The sequence below is a fragment of the Sander vitreus genome, chromosome 16, assembly GCF_031162955.1.
Source record: "Sander vitreus isolate 19-12246 chromosome 16, sanVit1, whole genome shotgun sequence".
Lineage (NCBI taxonomy): Eukaryota > Metazoa > Chordata > Actinopteri > Perciformes > Percidae > Sander > Sander vitreus.
In genome coordinates, this window is record NC_135870.1 from 9653375 (window position 1) to 9676454 (window position 23080).

Genomic DNA, 23080 nt, shown 5'->3' on the forward strand with positions numbered 1-23080 from the left:
ATATTCTGGCATGCACCATACATACATGCCCACTTCTTGAGAACAGCTAGGTTAAAAGATATGGCTTGACATTTTTAACATTTCCCTTTACTGCTCTGTAGCTCTCAGTACCCTATACACCACTTACAACAGATCATTCATGCTGTCTTAACTAACTGCCTATATATATTGAAGGCCACACCTGAGTGTAAACATCTGCTGTAAATATAATTAGTAATCCCCCTTTACTCAAGGGTTTATTATAATTCCAGTTTTCCAGACTAACTGGGACACATTAACTTAATTTTGGTAGAATGCTAACAGATTAACAAATGTACTGGAATGACATTAACATAAAACGCCAATCACTTTTTGGATGCACATAAACTGAGTCAGATAAACACACAGAATTTACCTTTAATAAGCCCCGCGGTGACGCAATCGTTGTTTGGCCTGTGACGCTGCTTGTACACGTAGCCTAGTAGGATGTGTTCATTGAAGATGGTGGCGGTGTGTCAGACTCACTGTCCTGCACATTTGTAAGAATTTATTTATTTGTGTACACATTTCCGACATCGGGTAAGAGTAAATATATACGATAATTAGCAATGCTTTACTCTGAACGTTTTAATGTGGTGTATATAATAGGCATAAAACTGTTAGCCCTGTAGTTAGCATAGGCTAGTTAGCAAGCAATGCTAACTAAGCACCGACGCTAATGCTAGCTGACCAGGCAATGAACCTGTTAAATTATGCTCGACGAGTGGCCAGCGACCTTTAATTGCTCGGCGTGTCCCCTGTCAGTGTTAAATATGTATAAAAAGATTAGGTCATTCGTTTACGGACAGTCTTTAGACGACGGGCGACTTTAGGTGTCAGTGTTTTGCTGGGTATGGCGTTTAGGACATGTAGAGCAATGTAACGTTACCGTTAGCTGTTGAGCCAAGCACTCTGGACCTTTCCTCTTGAAGCTTAATGTGTAACGTTAATTTAATCTCGTGTCAGAACAAAAAGTGTTAACTACCAATTAAAGTTCAACAAGTGTGGATAATGATCAGAATTCGATAGTGTATATCTAGGCTCACTTTGTTTTGTTTCGTTTTGGCTGTCGGTGAGTTGGCTCGTCGACGGCGCTAACGTAACGAATTTATTACCCGGGGCGCTTAAAAGATCCGGATTCCGGGATCACGTTTGTAGAGCCCACCTGACCAAGACCACTTTCCTACTAACTCTTTTTGTTATTGATCTTCCTATTCCGAATGCTCAATGTCAGCCCGTGCTGGCTCCCCTGAATCTCCCACTGACAGATGCACAGAGTACGGTATGTAGGCTATCTGGTAGATAGTTTAACGTCAATAATCTCATCATGGCATAGTCGGCGGTTTTACGATCGTGTGTTTTCTATTTAATACGTTTATTTGATAAAGCACCTTTGAAAGAACAAAGTCACAAAGTGTTTCACACGAGTACAGTTGTTACAAATAAGACCAAAACCCGTAAAAATATACAAGCAATAAAGCAGTAAAATAAAATTTAAAAACACACAAAGACCACAGAACGTTTGACTATAGGAAGGACCTTCCACAGTGGGAGCCTCCACTTTAAAGGCATGGTCACCTTTTGTAACAATTTGTGGCATCTTTATTAAAATGTATCGCCAACAAAAGCAATACAACTGCACAGGTCAGAAGCAGGACTTATTTGACACTTGTTCATTGGAGTTCCTTTTTAGAAAGCTTAATTTTCACAGATTAGTGAGCTCATCCTTTCCAAACCCCATTAAATAACACTTATTGCAATGGCACTATGCTATTTGTCAGTAGCTAGTTTCTAAAAGCTCTGGTAAAAGCTGTCTGTGTTCCAAAAGCAGGTGCTTTTAAAAATCAAGAATTTCGGATTTTTCTCTGCTATTGAAAAACGACCTTTGTAGCTTCACTTGTTTCAGTGATATTACCTTAAGAACATGGCTTTGTATTTTTCCCCTAAAACAATTCTGATTTATTTTTCAACAGATATTTTTCTCTCTTAGGTGATGGGTTTTATACATTTTTCAAATAAATGTTTGCATCCATTTATGTGATCCTGTTTCTTCTGATTGTTTGAGTAAGATAAGCACCAAGCTCTAAAAGTAAAACCATTATATTTAGATTGCGTGATGTCAAGTTGGCATTCACTGCAGTTAATAACGTACTGTGATATTTGTCATAACATCTTAGCGCTGATGTACAAAGTGCCACGTAGTACCCTTCGTTTAAATAAGATCATAGACCATTACGCAAATAAAGGTGTGGTATCGCCATCAGAGAGGCAGGTGTAGCTTTTTGTTAACCACTCCTTTCCTTTTCGTTACCCAGCTTTGCCTGACTTCAGTCTCTTCAGTGACATCTACTAGAGTGACCTGGTCTTCGGACCTGTTAGCTCTGCAGCCATGCAGCCCCCTCCTCGGACTGGACCTCCAGGTGCCTCTGGCCCACCTCCTTCTGGGCCCAATATGTTTCGCAGGACCAGGCCTCACAAGCATACAGCAGCAGCTACTGCCACAATGCCACCTGCTACTCAACCCATGATGGACCCTTTTGCTTTTGTTAGAGCTCCTCCCCCTATGGCTGCAGGTGGTCTCCCAACAATACCCAACAGCAACCCTCCACCAATGCAAGCCCCACCTAACACCATGTACCCTCAAGCCGGCTCAGGGCTGCCTCCACAACCACAGACACTGGAAGATGTCCCAGCTGCTCCCCCTGGTCTCCCACCATCCTCTCTACCAGGGGTGACACTGTTCAACCCTCACAGTACAGCATCCCCTGGTGTTTACCCAGTACCTGGTCCTGCAGGATATGCATCCTCACATAGTGAACAGGGCTATTTTAATTCAACAGAACAGACCCCATCCATGGCCACAGAATCACCACCTGTGGCCTCAGCCCCAGCCCCAGCACCGGGTCAGGCACTATTTAACCAGGAATTTCAAGGACAGCCTCCTCCTCAGCCTGTGCCCTTCCAGCCTGTGCCTCCCACCACCTCCTATTCTCAGTGGGCCCCTGATAACGGAAGTCGCCCTCCATCGGTTCAGAACTATTTCCAGCCTACTAGTGACCCTCTCCCACAGCCTTTTAATTTACCTCCGCAGCCCCAGATGTACCCCTCCCATACCCCATCACCCCATCACAACACCCCCACCCCTCCAACACAACCTGGACATCCCCAGATTCAAGCTCCTCTTCTTCCCCAGAACCCTGCAAATGTCCCCAGTTCTCAATGGGCTGACCCAAACGCACCCCAGCAGCATAATTCCCACTTCCAAACTCAGAGCTACTTCAGTCAGAGCTCTGCCCCCCAGGATGCATGGTTCAACATACCTCCACAAGACTCAGGCTACCACCAAATGGGGACTGGCCTGGCCCATCCTCAGCCCCGGCCTGACTCTGCTGGATCTCAACACGTGTCCAACACTGGGCCTGGGCCTAATTCTGCCCCTGCCCCAGTCTCAGTACCATACTCTCAGGAGTCTGGTACACTCTCAATGTTCTTCAAAGACAATGATGTGGAAAATGAAGAAACACTGGCTGGAGAGAGAAATAAAGCAGTGAATGGTATTCCTGGGTCCTTTCAGCATCACAGCAACCCACAAGCCCACAGTGGCAATGCAGATGGTCCTTTGGATTACCAAGGACCTTCTCTTCAAGATCATTCACACCTACCATACATGAATGATAACAACCATGCACCACAGGAAAGTATCCAGAAGCCCCCTGATTCCCAGTATGACCATGTGGAGAATTTGGAGTGTGTCCCGAACCAGGAAGTATTACCCAGTGAAATCCATGGCAGCCCTGCTGCTACTGCAGCCCATGGAGTAGACCAGTTTGAAACGGGGCCTAACCTGGAGACTCCAGATTCTATTCCAAGACCAATTAGATCAGCCAGTGTGTCCTCCAACTATAGTAATATGAGCCATGGAAGCGGAAGTGGCCCTCGTCGGCATCAGGGAGTAGTAGGTACCTTTATTCAGCAGGAAAGTCCACGTCTCACTGATGATGCTAACCTGTCTGCTGCCACTGGAGGCTACTTTGAGCAGATTGACACTTCTCCAGCTGGAGATATGGGTGCGCAGCAGAGCTCCCTGGAGCAGATGTGGCCTCCAACACCTAGCCCTCCCAAACCAACTGGTATCTTCCAGGCCAGTGCTAACAGCTCTTTTGAGCCTGTGCGCTCACATGGGGTTGGGGTGCGTCCTGCTGAAGTTGATAGGGCTAAAATGGTAGCAGAAGGGGGTGCAGATTCTACACCTGGCAACCTGGAGCAGCCACCTGATAATATGGAAAATATCTTTGGCCCAGGACATCCCCTGCCTGCCGGTGCTGGAGGTGGTGTTCCTCATCTGCCACACCCAGTGGTTCATACTCACTCTCGACCTTCATCCCGTGCTTTTGGGGCCAGTCGGCCCTGTGAGAGCCCTGCCACTACTCTGTGGGCTCAGCATGATCCTACGAGCTTGGGCGCTAACATCCTCCTAGCCCCTGCTGCCCCGACAGTTCTTGCTCCTTTACGAGAACCCAGTGCTGATGTCATCCAACCTCCAGAGGATGGCCCACTGGACCTGCAGCCCTCCCAGAGAATCCAGCCAACTTCACAGCAACACTCAGAGAACCTAGAGAACCCACCAAAGGTGAGTGAGGCAGAGCCAATTGACCCTCAAGGCAACCTGGGCTATGCATCTCTCCTTGTGTCCGACTCACTCCACCAGCCTGTTTTAATTGCCCCGCCAGTATCCAATTACAGTGTGATTCCCCACAGTACCCCTGCCCAACCACCCAGTCAAAGTAGCCTTAGGGAAACTACCCCCCCTGTAAGACTACTTGCACAGGGACATGGTGCCAGTACCTCCCAACCACCTTCAGTAACCTCTAATCAGAATCCAGTGTTTGCTCCTGGACCTATAAGCTTCAGTCCTTCAGCCTCTAACCAGGGCCCGCTCAATCTGACCCGAGACAACACAGAAGCGGCAACATCAGACATCACAGCTCCGCCGGAGTCTCAGACAGTCCGCCCTCCTCTTTCAAGGGGCCAATCACTGGGTGGAGACAGCCACTCTGCTCTCCAAGTTAATTCACAAGCTTCTGTCGTGACCGCTCCTCTCTCTAATCATAATCAGCCATCAAATTATGAACTGCTTGATTATTCTATGCACCAATCACAAGCTCAAATCCAAGCATCTGGCCATCCTTCCTCTCTACATGAGTCTCCACAGCCTAGTAATGGATTTTACCTACAGGTCACCAAAGACGCTCAGCAGGGGGTAGGAGCGAGAGGGAACGTCCCTGTCCAGACCCTGGTCTCTTCATCTACCCCACAGGTACCACCAGCACCCTCCCAAGCAGCTACAAACATCCAGCCGCCACAAGCTGAACCTCCTAAGACATCAGATTCTCAGAATGCACTGCCGGGACAAAATTATGCTTCTCTTGTTCCGGTGAGTGGACCACAACCCTCCCGTGACCAGTATCCACCTCAGGCACAGGGGCCTGCTGCAGGGAGTGCTCCTCCTCCTGCTGCATACCCTCCAGGGCCTCAAGGACCAGTACCTCCAGGAGCTTCCCAGCCAGCTCCTGGAGAGCCACCTCGACCACCCTCTTCTGCAGGCAGCCAGCAAGGCTATGGGCCCCCTCCTCCGGTGCCAGGGCAGATGTATGGTGGCTATTATGGTAATTATGGAGAATACCCGGATGGCAGAGCACCTTATCCTCCTGGCCAGTACCCACCTCCACCTGGGGACCCTAGAGCACAGCAATATTATCAAGTATGTTAGATATCCTTTTTTATATGCTAGCTTATTAGATGTGTTTATCTACTTTTTTTTTGTAAATATGCACATTGCAAAATGCACAAGATCAAGCATGAGCAACTGCTGCCATGAAATGTAAACATTTGAACGGAAAATCCCCTATTGCTTTTATCTTTTAGGATGGTCCATACAGGGGCAGAGCAGATCCTTGGTATGGCAGATATGAAGGACAGACTCCAGCGTATCGTGATCCAAACTACCAGTACAGAGAGCCTCAGCCAGAACGACCCAGCTCCAGGGCTAGTCAGTACTCTGACAGGCCCTCATCCAGGTCTGTGAAACAGTTTCTGAGTCATACACCATCATTTATATGGCTTGTACTTTATGTCCAGTCAAGACTTTTTTTAATTTAGTCGTTAATATGATTAAGTGTACTACTTAATTAAGAGAATATTGAGAACTAAGTAAGAAATCCCACATGGTGAGTTTGGTTTTGTTTGGTGTAAAATGTGTGTAAAATAAACTTAAGTATGTTTTGGATGGTTCTTACACTTGACCTATAAATCTGACCTTGTTCTTGCTTTCTCCCATAGGCAAGGCTATCCTGATGATTACCACAGAGCAAACCAAAGTGCCTATAATGAATATTATGCAGATTACGCCAAGCACTATTATTATCCAGGTATGTGCCACAGAGTTAAAAGCTGTGATTACTTAAATAGTATGAATATGACTTACTTTCCCACATTCTTGTTCACTGAATTTGTTGTAAATAATTAGTTCACAAAACACATTATTCCTTCTCTATATATAAATGTTTTCTTTTGGAATCAATCTCACCCTCCTCCTCTCCATATTTTCTGTGGGAAGGATATAACTATGGACAGTATGACCCTCGGTACGGAGGATACTACGATCAGTCCTACTGGACTAATTATGACTACTATAATCAACAGGCGTATCCTGCCAGGTATGCAGAAAAAACATTTGTGTACATGTGAATAAATCGAAATTGCATAAATGCATGTTTGGTAAAAGTTGGAACTGTTTATCTGTGCCATTATGGTGTATAGTGTCTGATGGGAAAGGGATTTAAAACAGAAGTTAAAGTAAAGTCAAATCTGTCAGATGATAGATAAACTAAATACTGTACACTCTATACACAGGAAAGAGGGCTATGATGATCAGTGGCGGTACTATCCTGGTTATGATGCCAGTTTTGATGATGATTTCCGTCGACGTGGAGAGACGTACGCTGATGACTTTGACCGACGCAGTGTCCACAGTGAGCAGTCGGCGCATAGTGTGCACAGCTCTCAGAGCCACAACAGCAGGCGAAGCAGCTTCAGCTCACGGTCACAACAGGTAAATGTGCAGATTTATTTTGTTGCATTGGTGTTTTTACCTGTTGCTGTAATACAATACAGGGGCTCAAAGGCTGAGCTACTTGTGGCTCCATCTGTGAGCTGTACTTGTGTTTCAAAACTAATCTAGAAAGAAAAGTGGGAATGTGTTTAACATTGCACTCATAACAAGCTCTTTATTATTTTTCATTTCCACTGGCCACAAGAACAACTCGGACATGTATTCTCTTACAGTACTGTATGCTTATTCTCTTTCTTTCTTCTTTCTTTCTTCTAGAGTTGAAGAGTGAGAAGATCAAATTGCTAAATACAAAGCTACAGCCAGCACCAGCTGCTGGCTGTAGCTTTGTATTTAGCAAAACAGCTACAGTGGTGTGCATACGTTTGCACACCCATGCTAAAGTTGACTAAAAAGAGGAATAAAAAAAATCTTCTTTTGGAAATTGATCTTAATGCCTTAATTAATACAATGAGGAAAAATCCAATCTTTAAGGACACCAATATTCTTTGTGAATGAATAATGATTGGCATGGGGTACTTTCCATAAAATCATCTCTCAATGCAAATCAAACCAGCTATTAGGTTAACCGACATAAAACCATGCCAATCTCTAGGTATGGTGAAGGGGATGTGATGATGTGGGGCTATTTTAATTCCAAAGGCCAAGGGAACTTTGTCAGGATGCATAGTATCCTGGATCCATGAAATAACTGGCCTTTAAAAATAAAAATCTGCCTGCCTCTATGGGAATTTAACATAGGGGTGTACTCACTTATGCCCCCTGCATTTTAAGGAAGAACATTTATTTATTTACGATACATTATTCATTCACAAAGAAAATTGGTGTCCTTAAAGATTGCATTTTTCCTCATTTTTTTAATTAAGGCATTAAGATCAATTTCCAAAAGATGATTTTTTTTTTTTTTTTATTCCTCTTTTTAGTCAACTTTAGCATGGGTGTGCAAACTTATGCACACCACTGTACATATATTCATATTTATAGACATCAGAGTGATATCGATCTTGCCATCAATCTCTTGTCAAGAAAGTGAATAAGTGTATTTTCCAAAATGTGGAACTATTGCTTTAAGGGATGTTGTGTTTTTACCAGGGCTGGGACGATATGTTTTCGACGATTCGATTCTTTCGCGATACATGGATGCCGACTCGATTTGTATTGCGATTCTAGAAGTATTGCGATTTGATAGTATTGAGTATTGCGATTTTCGTTTCTTTTTTTTACAAAAAACAAAAGTTGAATAATACACTTCTAGAGACAATCTATCATGAGACATTTCGAAAAACTGTTTTCTAAAAAGAATACACATCACGTGTCAGTCAGTCTGACATTTATTTCATTTGTGAAGAAGTACATAACATGTATTTTCTGCTTTCGTTCAAAAACCGGATATGATGTAGTCGCCATCAGTGGTACTGTATAAACAGAAAATATTAAGTAAATCATTGGTAAAAAATCAATTCTAGGGAAAATACATACAATTTTCATTTTTTTTCCACTCTTAGTTTTTACTATTGCTTCTAAAGGGTGCAGCCAACATGAAGCTAGTGGCTGCTTTCCCATGTCATCCCCTGTAGCATCTTCTCTTTACGATTAGCATGCTTTTAAGCAGTCTCATGATCATTCCTGGTTCTCAGCTGCTTCCTTTAACGGCTCCTTGACTATTTTGGGATGGTTATAATAGAGCTCACATACAGTGAGTTTCAAGAAGTGAAAATCCCATTCATAATCGTGATTTCAATATTGACCAAAATAATTGTGATTAGGATTTTCTTCCATAATCAAGCAGCCCTACCCTTCCCACAATCCTAAACGTAACATGGACGTCTCGGATTGGTGGAGCGCGTTCTCCGCATCATCCCAATATTAGTAGCATATACTTAAGATATAGATACTGAACAGGCAGCTCATTCTGAAACCAAGTATCATAATTACCAAATGTTCCAATCTCTTGAAATTAGTTTTTAAGCTTATTTGTTGTTGGTCTTGAAAATGTGTGCAACTTACAGTATGTGGCTGCTTTTATGTTTTTTTTTGTCTTCCTATTTGATTAATTACCTCTGTTTGTCTTTACACCCTGCAGAGCCAGGTATACAGAAGCCAGCCTGACTTAGTATCAGCAGTCTATGACACCACATCATCCACTTTGGCTGTGGACTACACGAACCAGACTGATGCGACCCAGAACTACAGCCAGTACCTCTATCCCTCTGAGTACAACGCAGACAGCACCTGGATCGCCCCTGATCAACGTTAGTACACAATCTTTATTCTCCAAAAGTTGGCATTTAGTGAATGGTAATGCTTTAAAAACACCAACAAATACTAATTAAACCACTAGATTTGCGACATTATACTGGTTCACTCTTTTGTCCACCTGCTCTTAGTCTGACTGATGTTTTCCCTCTAGCGCCTCCTCGTCCCGCAACTCCAGAGAAGTTCACCATACCCCACCGCTGTGCACGCTTTGGACCTTGTGGTCATCTGATCCAAGTTCTTCCCAATCTCCCCTCAGCTGGACAGCCTGCTCTCGTTGATATCCACAACATGGAGGTACATGTTTAACAAATTGTATTTCAGCACTTTACTGTGAAAGGTTTTGGGCTGAATATCAGTTCTCTTAAATTGTATCCACTGTTCCTTTACTTGCTTCCCTTCCTCGTGTCTTAGTCCGTCCCACTGAGGAAGCATGGGAGAGACCCTCTCACATAAACACTAATGTTTTTTTAAAGGGAGCAAGGTACTAAAAGCCCTGTAACCCACAAACTTAAAACTAAATAAAATATAGCACCCTAACTGCTTATTCAGGCTATTTAGGTATGTTGCTTAGCCTTACAGGAAAAAGTCTGAATATGGTAGCTTTTCCTTGTGCTTTCTGTGCTAGAGAACATGCTTATGACAGTCACACAATGTTAAGGCCCTATAAAGGAATATTTTAAACCATATCTGTATTTGCAGACCATGCTGCAGGATACCCCAGAACAGGCAGAACTACGAGCTTTCCCTGGACCTCTTGTTAGGTAAGTGCAAGTGACCTTAAAAGCCAAGGCTGGCAAAGTTCTGTTTTTATTAATGTCAACATATCCCATGAAAAGACCAAAACCAACCACCTTGCATTAGTCTGTCTCTCAATACCTTCTGACTTCCTGCGCATGTCTGTGTCTTTCCGCATGAAGCCCATTGGTTCCTAGTGAAAGTGTAACTCTTAAAAATCAAATCAAGAGTTTATATTTTCTTTTTAATGTGTTTAAGTATTAGTAAAGTGGAGTAGATAGTGTATTTGTTGGGGCTTTGGCTACACAGACAACACTTGCAAAGCTTGTTGGTTTTGGTCTTTTAATGTTTGTTTGTTTTTTTATAAAGAAAAAAAATCTATCCTTAAGACTTTCCCAGCACTGCAAAATTTGCTCCAAACTACCTATTTACACCAACCTTTTGATGTCCATATCGTGTATTAATGCATACAAAACCAAAACCGTTATTTTGTGTCTTGATATGTATGTATAACAGGTAGCACTGGTTTGACTTGCCACTGCTAACCTGTCTAACATCTTGCATCCTGTCCATCAGAGAGGAGACCCACAAGGTGGACGTGATAAAGTTCTCCCACAACAAAGCGCTAGAGTGTTCCCGTGACAACAACCTCTTGGACAAGGACTCTGCCCGCCTGCTCTGGGAATTCATTATGCTGCTCTGTAGACAGAATGGGGTAAGACTGTGCGAACAAAACTGAATCTGTCACAGTCTAAATGTGATTATTTTCCTCACGCAACTTTTTCACTGTGACGCTCTTGTTTTTTAAGACTGTGGTCGGCACTGACATCGCTGACCTCTTGATGAAGGAGCATCGCTCTGTCTGGCTACCGGGCAAAAGTCCTAATGAAGCCAACTTAATTGATTTTAACAATGAACCTCTGGCACGAGCTGAGGAAGAGCCAGGAGCTGGACCACTGTCCCTCCTATCTGACACCTTCATGACTGTCCCAGAGAACCTTGGCAAGGAAACAGAACGCTTCAGGGAGCTGCTACTGTTTGGCCGCAAGAAGGTAATACCCTCTTTAATTACATTATAGTCATTTAACTTGTATCTTTTTGAATCTGAAATGAGTTTGTCTGTGAAATAGGATGCGCTAGAAGCAGCTATGAAGGGAGGTCTCTGGGGCCATGCCCTGCTGTTGGCCAGTAAGATGGACAACAGGACACATGCACGTGTCATGACAAGGTAAAGCACCAGTGACAAGAAATGTTGTGTCTCCTAAAAATGGCTGCACCTATATTTTTTGATTTGTTTTAAAAGATTAAAAAAAATATTTAATTTGTCTGTCTCTGTTGTTTAGGTTTGCCAACAGTTTGCCTATCAATGACCCTCTCCAGACAGTGTACCAGCTGATGTCGGGGAGGATGCCTGCATCAGCCACTGTAAGTATTTCTTTGGCCCTCTCTTTAACCCTCAACTATTTTTCAAAATTATTCTGAATTGCATAGGCTCTGTTTTTAGGTGTGCAATCATGTGTGTCTTTATTGCCACTTCAGTTGAGTATTTTTTTTTATATTCATACAGTGCTGCGGCGAGGAGAAGTGGGGTGACTGGCGCCCTCACCTGGCCATGGTGCTGTCTAACCTCACACACACTCTGGACCTGGATACTCGCACAATCACCACCATGGGTGACACTCTCGGTAGGATTGCATCAAAAAACGCAGTCTTTCACTGCACTATATAAGGTTTTCATTCCTCACAACAAACACATTGCCTCACATTCTGTCTGCACTCATTTTGTGTTGTGACAGCTTCCAAGGGGCTGATTGATGCTGCACATTTCTGCTACTTGATGGCCCAAGTTGGTCTGGGAGTATACACAAAGAAGAGTACCAAGATGGTTCTGATTGGCTCCAACCATAGGTTAGAGGCAGGCACAGCGCTGTAAGAGACCTTTTTAGACCACATTTCAGTTATATGCCATAACCTTATCTTTGTCTCTTCACTTCAGTTTGCCATTTTACCAATGTGCGACAAATGAAGCTATCCAGAGGACTGAGGCCTATGAGTATGCTCAATCTCTGGGCTCCCAGCCATGCTCACTACCCAATTTCCAGGTAGATGTTTTGGTATTTACAGATAAATGAATAAACCAATAAATGTTTGTCACTTTATAGAGGTGTCTTAAAAACATAATAATTGATTATACTCTATTAAATAGGTCCGTGTAAATTCCTAAAGAGTTTGAGTGTTTGCATTTCCCTACCTGTGTGGCATAGAGAGATTTTGAGATTATTCCACTGAGGAATAACACTGTTCTCTGCTCTTTGTTGTCTCTTATTAGGTGTTCAAGTTGATCTATGCATGCCGTTTGGCTGAAGTAGGCCTGAGTGCTCAGGCCTTCCACTACTGTGAAGTTATTTCTAAGAATGTCCTCGTGCAGCCATCCTATTACTCTCCTATTTTCATAAGCCAAATTATACAGGTATGCACCTACTCCCCTACTTGTCTTTCCCTCTGTGCCTCCTCTGTTCATATACGTACCAGTTTTAGCATGATAAACAAATGTAATTTTATGCTGTTTGTTGACAGATGTCGGAAAAGCTGAGATTCTTTGATCCACAACTGAAGGAGAAGCCAGAGCAGGAGTTGTTTAATGAGCCTGAATGGCTGACCCACCTCAGACAGCTGGATGGACAGATAAGGGTGAGGAAACGTGTTTGTAGCTATGTGTGCTCATTTGTATTTACACCAGGGATTTACAAAATAAAACATGTTGTTTTAGTAGTAGCATTTCTAATGTTCTACTTGATTGTAGCCATAGTTGAAAACCAAGAATTCATTTGTTTTCAAAAAGGGTTGTATTTTAAAAATTCAGACATTTTATTGATGTAGATGTATTTTTTGAATTGTTACTTACATTTATTGTCTTTGAATTATTATCTGTAATTTAATTTATTATTATCTGTAATTTGTTCCCATGTAACACATGGTTGTCTTTTTCTTTAGACGGGGGTGATTACATACAATGAAGACAGAGCAACTCCTTCACAGTTCGACTGCAGCAGCCCAAGCTCTGACTTGGACCAGCCCAGATCACCTGAACCTTACAGCATGCCTGTAGAGTTGGATGGCCCCACCCCTGACAACCCACTAATGAGCTCATTACTGCCCGGGCCTCCGCCGCAGGGAGTACAGCTGATGCCTCCAGGTGTGTGTGTGTGTTTGTGTGTAAATGTATTTGTGTTGTGTTTCTTGTCGTCTCCTTTGTAACCTATCTATACTATGAGCCAGATTCAAAATTCATCAGATCTCTTCTCTTCCACTTTCCCTCAGCTCCCACCTCTATCCTCCAAGATGGGATGGCCCCTTCTCAGCCTTTAAGCTCCAGTGATGTGCCCCAGTTCTACCCAGTACCCCCCAGTGGACCACCAGGCCAGATGCCCATCTCAGGGTACCCTCCTCAGAATCCTGGCTTCGCCCCTCTTCCCTTCCAACATCAACATGAGCAGACAGAGATGTACCCAGGAGCCCATCAGCAGCCGTGTCCCCCACCTTCTCAAGTGGGTCAAATGCCGCCCCCTCAGGGGCCACATTCACCTGCACAGTTGAACTACCCACCACCCCAGATGCCCCAGCACATGCCCCCTTCTCCTGGGCACATGCCATTTGTAGAGCGCATGTCCCATGCCCCACCAGAGATGCACCCTGCTCAACCAATATCATCCTCCCCATCCAGGAGCTCCTTCACACAGATGGACTTGTATGACCAAATGGCTAACATGGTCAGTATCTGGCTGTCTGAATATTGAAAAAAAATCAAACCTTAGTTAAGCCATCTTTTTTTTTTCAGCAACCCATCTCTTGCATCTCAATTCTCTGTCCATAGAAGTGTTGTGTAAATTAGGAAATCAAATAGTAACTACATTGTCTTTTCTGGCGCTGCAGGGTCCTGGAAGGAGAACAAGGACTGCTTCGCAATCTTCAATGAATATGGTGCGTTTGTGTGTTACGTCTAAACTGCTAAGATACTCTGTGCCTGAAGGTTCTTCTGTTTAATCTGTCCATGGCTTGTTGGTATTGGCACTTGTTTTATGGAGCAGGTTGTTTTTGCTTAGAAAAAAGTAGCTTATTGTACATGTATTTTTAACTTGGCTTTAGTTTCCAGAAAATTAATTGAATCTTGACAATGTGATTTTTAAAAGACCGATTCAATCGATTTATCATTGAGCTCCTTTAACATTGTCGGACTCAGAATGGACAGTAAAAACGAAAGGCACCCCAAAAACAAGCTCTTTCTAGGTGAGGCTCAAAAGAAAGGTATATATTATTTTGACCAGTATTTTCTGGTCTACAGGCTTCAGGACGTCGCTCTCGCACCACCTCTGAATCCTCCACTCACTCTGGCGGAAGAGAGAGGAGCAACTCGGCTGTCAAGCATGCCTCTCCACCTCCACCTTCAATTCCTGAACAGCCCTGCATAGAAGAGGCCAAGAAAGTCAAGAAAGACTCCCCGAAAAAGGTTAATTTTCACCCAACCACGCAGATCTTCAGTGAGTGCTCCTACAGCATTCATTAGTGATCTGTGCTATTTCCTTTCTTTCACACAGGGTGGTGGTGGTGGTGGAGTTGGTGGCTGGATAACGCGGATCTGGAAGGGGAAGAATGAGGCTCACTTGCCAGATGACAAAAACAAATCTGTAAGTTGTAGCTGTTATATGTGTGGGACTTATTTTAGCATTCCTCTGTATTCAGTTTCACATTGTTGAACAGGTTTTGTTTATGTACTTCTACATATGACCAGTAGTAATATAAGTTATGCTATGTTTATTTTCAGATTGTGTGGGATGAAAAGAAGCAGAGATGGGTCGACTTGAACGAGCCTGAAGAGGAGGTCTGTAATGTTGTAAAAAAGACCGATTCATATTTTTAAAGCAGACTGGCTTTGTTAAAAGCTTTATAGATCAACCAGTTCTGATTTTATGGTTTTCTTTTTAGAGTAAGCCCCTTCCACCACCTCCTCCTGGCTTCCCCAAGATGCCTCAGATGCCTGGCCCTGGAGGGCCTGCCGCACCCCCGGGTAGTGGTCCTCCTGTCAACATGTTCTCCAGGAGGGCAGGTGAGATTGAGGGTTATTGGCTGTGGCTTTTGGCTTCACAAACACCATGCTTGACCTTGCATAATACTTTTGACAGTAGAATTATTAGTTGTTGAGAAATCCATCAAGGAGATACCACATTTTGTAATTGTCTAACAAATGGGTCATCAGCTTTCGCACCCGTTTGCTCTGTTTCTTGCCACTCAGATGTATTTCTTTCTTCTCAGGCACGAAGGGCAGATATGTGGATGTTCTGAACCCCAGTAGGATTGCTAAACCGAGCGGGTCAGCCCCTGCTCCTGCAGACATCTTCGCTCCTTTGGCACCAATGCCCATGACCGGTAACCTATTTGTGCCTAGTTCAGGTGCGTGTCATTGGGTCAAAATGAATTCAAAAAGTTGTAAAACGACTGGTCTTAGTCTACATGTGTAACAGTACATTCACGGTGGTTGCAGATGGTTTTTGTTTGATTTTGGAAGAAGCCACTGTACAATTAAGGATTAAATTAATGAAATATTTTTCTGTATCCCTGGTTTAGCTCCTGACGATCAACAACCTTTAGAGGCCAGCGAAGGAGGAAATCAGGAGCAGAATTCACCAAATGCCAGCGCTGCTCCACAGGTATCTATTTCTCTTTACTAGTGAACCATTTAAGTTTATAAAAGTTTAAAAAAATGTTTTCACGTTGTTGGTCTAATGCTGAAAATACATTGTAGATTTAAATATGTATCAGCATTTTGACCTAATTTTCATCATACCGCTCAAATAGTAATTACCTTTGTGATTATATCACCTAATAATTATAATAATTACTATTGTTGTAATGTGAAATCTGAGAATAAGTTCAACACTACCATATCATGTATGCTGTGGAATGAATTGGAGAGCTTTAGAGGCATATTTCTACAAGTAGCTTTCTTCTTTAAATAAAGCGAGAGAGAGCCTTTATAACATGTCACGATGGAAGATAAGAGTTTATTTAGCCAGTCAACATGAAATACAAAGCTGAAGCTTTACTCATCCACACTCCTTCTGTTGCACTTGAATGTATCTGTTTAGATGTTCAACCCAACGTTGTTACCACCTGCCCCAGAAGGTGCTCCCGTGCCCGATGGCTCACACTCCGGGGAGGTAAGACAAATTTCTTCTGTCAACTGCTACTGCCTAGCTACCATAGTATCATAATGCCACCACTGAATCATGAACAGCCAGTGCGTGCAGTGTGCTTATTTGTATAAATCTAAATGAATGTAAGAGAGTGAATGGGAATGCAAGCATGTCAACTTAAAATCTTTCCCCATAATCATGCTAAATGCACAGCCTTGGTGAAATGTAAAATCTGTGTTCCATTTGCTGTATTAATCTAATTCTCTATATGTCTTGTTTTTTTTTTTTTCAACAATCATAATTTTATAACGATGATTTTATTTATTTTCATTCTGACCTGGTGGTTAGTTGAAACAAAGCAACGCATGGGAGATAAATAATATGGGTTTGTGTTTCTGTCTACTGTTTATTTCCCTTCTGCTGTCTTTAGCTCTCGCGTTCTAGCTCAATGAGTTCTTTATCACGCGAAGTGAGTCAGCATTTAAACCAGGTACCTTTTTGCTGGGCCTCAAATGGTCCACTCTCACCCCTGCCTGCCCACCCACCTAGCTCAGCACATCACCAGTAGCATGCTTCACCATTTGCACCTAAAGCTTCACCGCCCATCTAACCCAGACACCTGCCTGCTCACCTGCCTGCTGTCTCCAGCACTTCTAACGTTACTCTGTATTTGTTATGAACAACCAAACCCAGCAAATGATCAACAAATTAAAACTAATCAGAGTTGCAGTGACTACAAGGAAGTTCCTTATTTTTAGCCACGTAGTGGCTGGTAATGTCAGCTTGACGCTCCAGTACTTTACTCCAGACTGAAAGTATCTCAACAACTATTGGAAGAATTACCGTGAAATTATGTACAGACATTCCTGGTCGTCAGAAGATTAATCCTACCGACCTTTTCTGAAGGCCCACCATTTATTGACATTTTTGGTTTTGAATTAAATGTTTTGACATATAGATGGATCGGCTTGAAATTGACATGATGTAACTACATGTAACCTTGAGCCATAGATCAGACTGAAGTATGCTGGAGACTGTTGCAGGACAACTCCCTTGCTTGTTGTCATGAGAACACACAGCTTCAATAACCTCGTCATAAAGCTTGCATGGTTACTAAATCAAGTGGAAAAAGTGGTTTGTAATGCTGCCTCGCTGTGGATCCCAGTCCTCTTTGCCATTACTTTTCCACTTTTTCCTTGGCTTCTGTTTTATAATGTTGCCAACCATTGTGTGGCAATGTAAGTGCTTCTTCCTCTCCACCTCTAGTAACAATGCACACACTGTAGTAACACTCTGTTTGTTCTTTGCAGAGTCTACCTGCCCAGGCAACTGCACCCGCTGGAGGCGTCACCTTTTATAACCCTGCACAGTTTGCACAGGTGAGGATTTAGCAAAAAAATAAATAAATTGATAGTTTTGCAGTTGTAAAATGGGGTTCTCTCATTTACCTCCCTTTTACCTTCATAATGCTCTTCCCTTGCTGTTGTTTTTACCCCTTTTCTCAGACGAGTGCACCATCGGGAGGTGGACACCGCCCTGGACGTTTGGGCGGTCAGCGCCAGTACCCAGTGTTGAAATAAACATCATCTTGCAGAGAGATTGTGTAAACAGACTTGTTGGATAGAGTGATATCCTACCTGGACATGGACATACTGCTCTATGCTTAAAGGACCCTTCTTTTTGCCCGCACCTAAGAAGGGCATAATCACAGTCTCCATCATGTCATCTTTGTCTCACAGCTTAACCACTCTTTCATCTTTTTCTTCAGTTCAGCAGTTGTCACTGGTGTATTTTCTTTTCTTTTTTTTCTTTCTTTTTTTTAACAGGCACGGTGTTTTCTTGAAGGGCTTTTTCCTGCATCTAAACAGAAAACAGACAGTTGTGTAATGTGTTTTAAAACACACTTAAAAGGTTTATCCATGGATGCATTCATAGACAAAACTGTATGTTCATGTACAATAAATATGTTGCTGTCCAGCTTCCACTTAAATCTAACACTATTAACAGAATGATCATCCCAGATCCTGTTTTAGGTTTCCCTTTGTGTCTAAAGTCCAAATGTTCGATTGAGTGAGTGATTGATTGTATGTGTGATGGATAGAAAGAAAGTGGCAACTTTTTAATTTCCTCTTATGGACTTTGCTTTTCAGCTCTTCCATGTTCGTCTGTCAACTGGAGCTGGCATGTTGTGTGAGAATGAATCGTGTCCGTAGTGCACTGTCTGCTCTGTTGTTGGCTTTTTCCTCAGTCGTCCTCCGGTTAAGGAAAGATGTTGGATGACACAGAAAAGAGACTCATACTGGCTTCACAACCTGAGAGTTGGGAGAAAGTCTGCAGTGTTAGGATGTTGCTCATTTCAGATATTTATTTAAATGTCCTCCTGTCCATCAACAACTCCTGACTTTAAACGATTTGTCAGGGTCTTTTGTCCAAGTTCAGTTTCTCTTCTGAGAAATTTGACAATATCACTGAAACGAGGGGTGGTCTTCAGAACAACAGGAATTGGGATTAAAACGTTAAATGTCGCTAAAAATAAATCTATCCAAATATTTGTATATCAGATTGATTGTATTTATGAGATATAGGCATAAAGGTGTGTGTGTGTGTGTGTGTGTGTGTGTGTGTGTGTGTGTGGGGCAACTCATTTTTCTGATTAGCTTTGAATAAATGCATTTATGATTCACTAGAGATGACGTGGATTCATATTCTAATTGTTTGTATTGGCCGCTTCTGCAGACAAATAAATCTTTATCTAAATTGTGAAATGAGTGAGTACTCTAAACACTTGCTTGTCATTTTAATTCACTGATGTGATTTTTAATGCAATCATTTGTGGCCCAACTGTTTCTAATTCAATGATTTTGTAGGCATCCGGTTATGATTTTAAAAAGTCACATTTTGTTTTGTTTTCCCCAATGTTTTAGAATTCCTCATGTAAAATTCTTGACATAAAACGGTGAACACAAGATGTGAAAACGAAATGGTAATAAAGTTATTTTTTGCGCTCTGTAGCACTTTGAAAGATGTCTATTGTTTTTTGTTTTCAAATCATTAAATTAAATATATATAATAAAGGACCGTCTACCTGTCAGTTGGGAGTAAACTGTGGAGCTACTACCTTTTTCTGCACATAACTAGTAATGCAGATATGATGGAAAATAGCTCCAATATGATCAATAATACATTTCATCAAAGATTTTGTGGCCCGGTAGTCAGGAACATTTAGATAGTGATGAAAGGGACTTACAGGTTTGATATACAGGTTAGCATTTCATTTCTACCACTGATGTGACCATGTTGAGAAATTAGATAATAGAGATTCAAGTTAGTCCTTCATTTGTATATAACCTGCTCTATTTTCTGTTCGCAAAGACATTTCACCAAGTTACACTTACATTATGTACAGTACAAATCCAAAATGTAATACATTGTCATAGCATGACTGTTGGCAACACTTTTACAGCCTTATAAGTAAATCCTCTCTTACTGTAAACATATTAATCAAGCAGCGACAATGATTCTGATGTCTTGTGTAAGTTTGGCTCCCAGATGGAGCGATATTGATTGATCAGTGTTTTTCATTAGACACTGGCACTTATGTTCAGTCCACTTATCTGAGAAAGACAATCACCTGCTAGCAAAGTGAGCACCTGTATCAGAAAGGGGTAATATATTTTGATACATTTGGGCTTACTAGACTCATCAATTATTTACAGTGAGTCCAGTCAAACCAGACTCCACAGTCCGCTCAACAATCCGTATAAAACAAAGATTGTTTTATAAAGGTAACTTGTATGATGTGCCAGCTCTTCCCAGAATTATATTATCCGAGTTCATCAAAGTCGTTCAATTATTGATGTCTTATTCTGTGTGTAAAATGGTGTTGTCCTCTTCTGTTTAAGTAGAGAGAGTTTGATTCTGTGTGTCCAGTACTGCTTGTGCTTTCTGAACAGCAACCTCCAGCACCGTGTGGTCACTGAGCAGCTGTTGGAGAGCAGCCTGGTCCATCTCCAGTAGCATACCTGCACAAATAGATGCAGAAGAGCAGAACCCAAATATCATTAATGTTAAAAAAAAAATCTAGGAAGATTGATGATATTTACAGGGAATGCTACCACAGACAGAGTATCAGGTCACCTGTAATATCATTTGCATGAAGTGGATCCAGTTCTTCCACCAGTGAGAAGATCTTCTCTCCCAGCCTCTCTTTGTCGTCGGCGTCCGACAAGTCACAAATGTCCATCTCCTCCATGTTCTGTCTGATGAGAGGCAGCAGGGTCATTATCTCAAGCAAGGGGTTTAACTGTAATGTATCAACGGACATTGGTTCTGTTTTAATCTTTTATTTGGTAGATTTAAATTGCAAGTTAACAGTACAAAGTCACATACTCCTTAAGTGTCTTTAGGGCGAAGTTCACCTGCTCTTCCAGCAGAGTTGGATCTGAAAGAAGGTTTAAAACTGCCTCTTTGTGCTGCTCCAGAAGCATTCCTGTTAAAAAAAAACCCAGCAAATTATATTTTTATGCGTTACAGACTAGTAGCTCATACATTTATTTGCATATAAATGATAATAAGACTTGAGTCAACAGCCATGCTTAGCAGCTCTATGGGACTGTACTTTGGCACAGCAATGGTTTGAGCAGCATCAAATGCTGCAGCATTGGCAACGTGCTCACAATGACAATGCTAACATGCCGTTGTTGCTTCACGTCCAAGTGGTATTTTAATGCATCATTTTGGGTGTTTGTTAAGTCACAGGACTGGTTGCTTTACCTGTAATTTTCTGTGAGTGGCCAGTGTTGTAAACATTCACCAGCTCAAACAGCTGCTCCCCCAGAGAGTCAGAGGACACAGACACATCATCCTCGTCCTTACATGTTACCTTGCTGCAAAAGAGGTGCAGGGACATGACAATGCACACTTTGAAAGGTTTTTGACATTCACATAAGAATCTAACATGCACATACAGCAAGCCAACACATATATTAACTTTTCCACTGACCTAAACCTGGTGGTAAATAGGTGATGTTTGTGGACAAAACTACCCACATAAAGACATTTCCTCTGTTTCCTCTGTCTCTATTACATTAAATGTGCCCTTGGCATCTAAATACTACCTTACTCCTCTGCTTATGACTTATGAGAGCCAACATACTCGTCTAAGACCAGACTGTTCATGATGATGGAGGTAGTAGGAGATCAGGTCTGGCAACCCCCTGGCCATTGCTGTACCTGGGCTCCTGCGCCAGCTGCAGGGCTCGGAGGGCTTTCTCCACGGCTGCGTTTAGCGTGGCCTTGTCCTGCAGCATCTGACTCAGAACAGGACCTGGCAACTCCAGAAGCATCCCTGGAACACACAGGTAGGCTTGGGAACTTTGGCCGTGTGTCGTATTTTCAAAGTTGCTATCATACAAATACCACAAAACAAACAACGTGCCATGCAGGTCACCTCACCTGTGAGTTTTCCAGCATTCTCTGCGTGTTTGGGGTAAATCAGAGTGTACAGTTTCTCACCAAGTGTCTCCAGATCTTCTGCTTGATCCATGTTTGACTTTTCACATTAAGACACTGCTTGCAGGTGCCATGTTACACCACACTGTATCTTTGTAATTAGAAGATTTACAGAAGACTTTGACCTCTGCCAACTGTTTGGTTCACAGCTTAATCCAATCACATTAACATGAAGACAACATCGACAAAATACTTTGAAAAATCATGCGTCAAAAAAATGCAGATTTTAACTAAAATATGTGTCTTATTTACGCACTCATGTTATATGCTAAAATATGATTCCCGTTTTTAGGGTTAAAGTAGCTGAGATTTGGAAATTACATTTTTGACGGCTGTCTATAAACACGAGTCGCGCATTAATGACGTTAGGCTTTCACAGAGAGCAGCAAGGACGTGTTCCTCCGCTGGGCTTGTGGATAACTAGTACTCAATAAAATTACTTGAAAAATATGGTATATCATCATTATACAAATACCTACACTGCTGTAATGATAAATAGAATTATGTGTATGTTCTAATTGTGTAAAAATGTGGGATCGATGGTAAATGTTTTATTTTAAAAAAATAATCCAAAAAAAAAAGTTTCAAAAATAAAGTCTGTAGGTGCGCAATGATCTGTAACAGAGGCTCCGTAAAGCGGTTTCCGGTCTCTCAGGTCCTCTTCCTCCGCTAAAAGGTAACGTGGTCGCCTCGGCAGCTAATAGCCGCTCACTTAAATGTGTTTATTGTGTTTCCTTACTTGTATTCAGTAACAGAAAGTAATATATTTTCTGTGTGGTGATTGTTGTACACCCTTTGTGGTAGGAAATGTACCTGTATAGTGTAGGAATGAAGAGATACATTTGTGAACGCGTCGCTCATGTTAGGCCTCGTCGTACTCCCATCAGTTCCTTGCGCTGGGCTATGGAGCTAACCGTGTTTCAGTGCAACAACAGCGCTGTGTTTTCTTGATAAGAGTCGAAACGTAAAATGCACTCTGTAGTTTTTATAACAATACTTGAACACTGGCTAACAATTTTACCACGTAACTGGTGTCTAATTTTAAAAATCGTGAAACGAAGACGTGAACGCGTTTAGCTAACGTTAGTTGCTGAGAAAATGGTAGGAGACATAAATGAGCCCTGTCAGTTGCATGTAGTGGCCGTACGTACGTCTAACCGCTGTTTGAAGTTGTCTTCAGCTGGCCACGTTAGTTACTTCGGTAACACTCCCATATGTCCCGTCTTGTCCAGGTTCA

General features: G+C 42.3%; 2 protein-coding genes across 7 annotated transcripts; one reads left to right on the forward strand and one right to left on the reverse strand.

The window, feature by feature from the left end:
- Positions 1-431: 431 nt before the first annotated feature.
- sec16a (SEC16 homolog A, endoplasmic reticulum export factor) lies at positions 432-19354 on the forward strand. Of its 5 annotated transcripts, XM_078270658.1 has the most exons (32): positions 432-518; positions 2334-4648; positions 5255-5779; positions 5944-6095; positions 6358-6446; positions 6635-6734; positions 6931-7129; positions 9231-9399; positions 9558-9700; positions 10106-10167; positions 10718-10856; positions 10951-11193; positions 11272-11369; positions 11485-11566; positions 11709-11826; positions 11938-12049; positions 12138-12243; positions 12471-12611; positions 12719-12832; positions 13136-13337; positions 13463-13911; positions 14075-14122; positions 14484-14648; positions 14737-14826; positions 14964-15020; positions 15125-15245; positions 15452-15589; positions 15764-15846; positions 16285-16356; positions 16763-16822; positions 17643-17711; positions 17838-19354. In XM_078270658.1, the coding sequence occupies exons 2-32, from the start codon at positions 2408-2410 to the stop codon at positions 17910-17912; spliced, it is 6462 nt and encodes a 2153-aa protein (XP_078126784.1). In that variant the 5' UTR covers positions 432-518; positions 2334-2407; the 3' UTR covers positions 17913-19354. The 5 variants fall into 5 exon arrangements, with proteins under 5 accessions (XP_078126784.1, XP_078126778.1, XP_078126780.1 ...); XM_078270652.1 differs by having other exon boundaries at positions 2334-5779; XM_078270654.1 differs by having other exon boundaries at positions 2334-5779; positions 16763-16801.
- LOC144530908 (uncharacterized) lies at positions 18162-23079 on the reverse strand. Of its 2 annotated transcripts, XM_078270663.1 has the most exons (7): positions 22995-23079; positions 21787-21934; positions 21565-21679; positions 21106-21218; positions 20751-20821; positions 20470-20635; positions 18162-20354 (listed from the first exon to the last, which is right to left on the reverse strand). In XM_078270663.1, exons 2-7 carry the CDS (start codon positions 21875-21877, stop codon positions 20230-20232), a joined length of 681 nt encoding a protein of 226 aa, XP_078126789.1. In that variant the 5' UTR covers positions 21878-21934; positions 22995-23079; the 3' UTR covers positions 18162-20229. The 2 variants fall into 2 exon arrangements, with proteins under 2 accessions (XP_078126789.1, XP_078126790.1); XM_078270664.1 differs by lacking the exon at positions 22995-23079 and having other exon boundaries at positions 20470-20591; positions 20722-20821; positions 21787-22356.
- Position 23080: the final 1 nt, after the last annotated feature.

Bases quoted from the DNA above. Each gene is read 5' to 3' on its own strand.
- sec16a (XM_078270652.1), top strand. From the start codon at position 2,408: ATGCAGCCCCCTCCTCGGACTGGACCTCCAGGTGCCTCTGGCCCACCT. The intron at 9,400-9,557 runs GTTAGTACACAA...TTTTCCCTCTAG, and splicing joins CTGGATCGCCCCTGATCAAC to CGCCTCCTCGTCCCGCAACT. The intron at 15,246-15,451 runs GTGAGATTGAGG...CTTTCTTCTCAG, and splicing joins CATGTTCTCCAGGAGGGCAG to GCACGAAGGGCAGATATGTG.
- LOC144530908 (XM_078270663.1), bottom strand. From the start codon at position 21,877: ATGGATCAAGCAGAAGATCTGGAGACACTTGGTGAGAAACTGTACACT. The intron at 21,680-21,786 runs GTGAGGTGACCT...TGTGTGTTCCAG, and splicing joins GAATGCTGGAAAACTCACAG to GGATGCTTCTGGAGTTGCCA. The intron at 20,355-20,469 runs GTGACCTGATAC...CTATTTGTGCAG, and splicing joins TCATGCAAATGATATTACAG to GTATGCTACTGGAGATGGAC.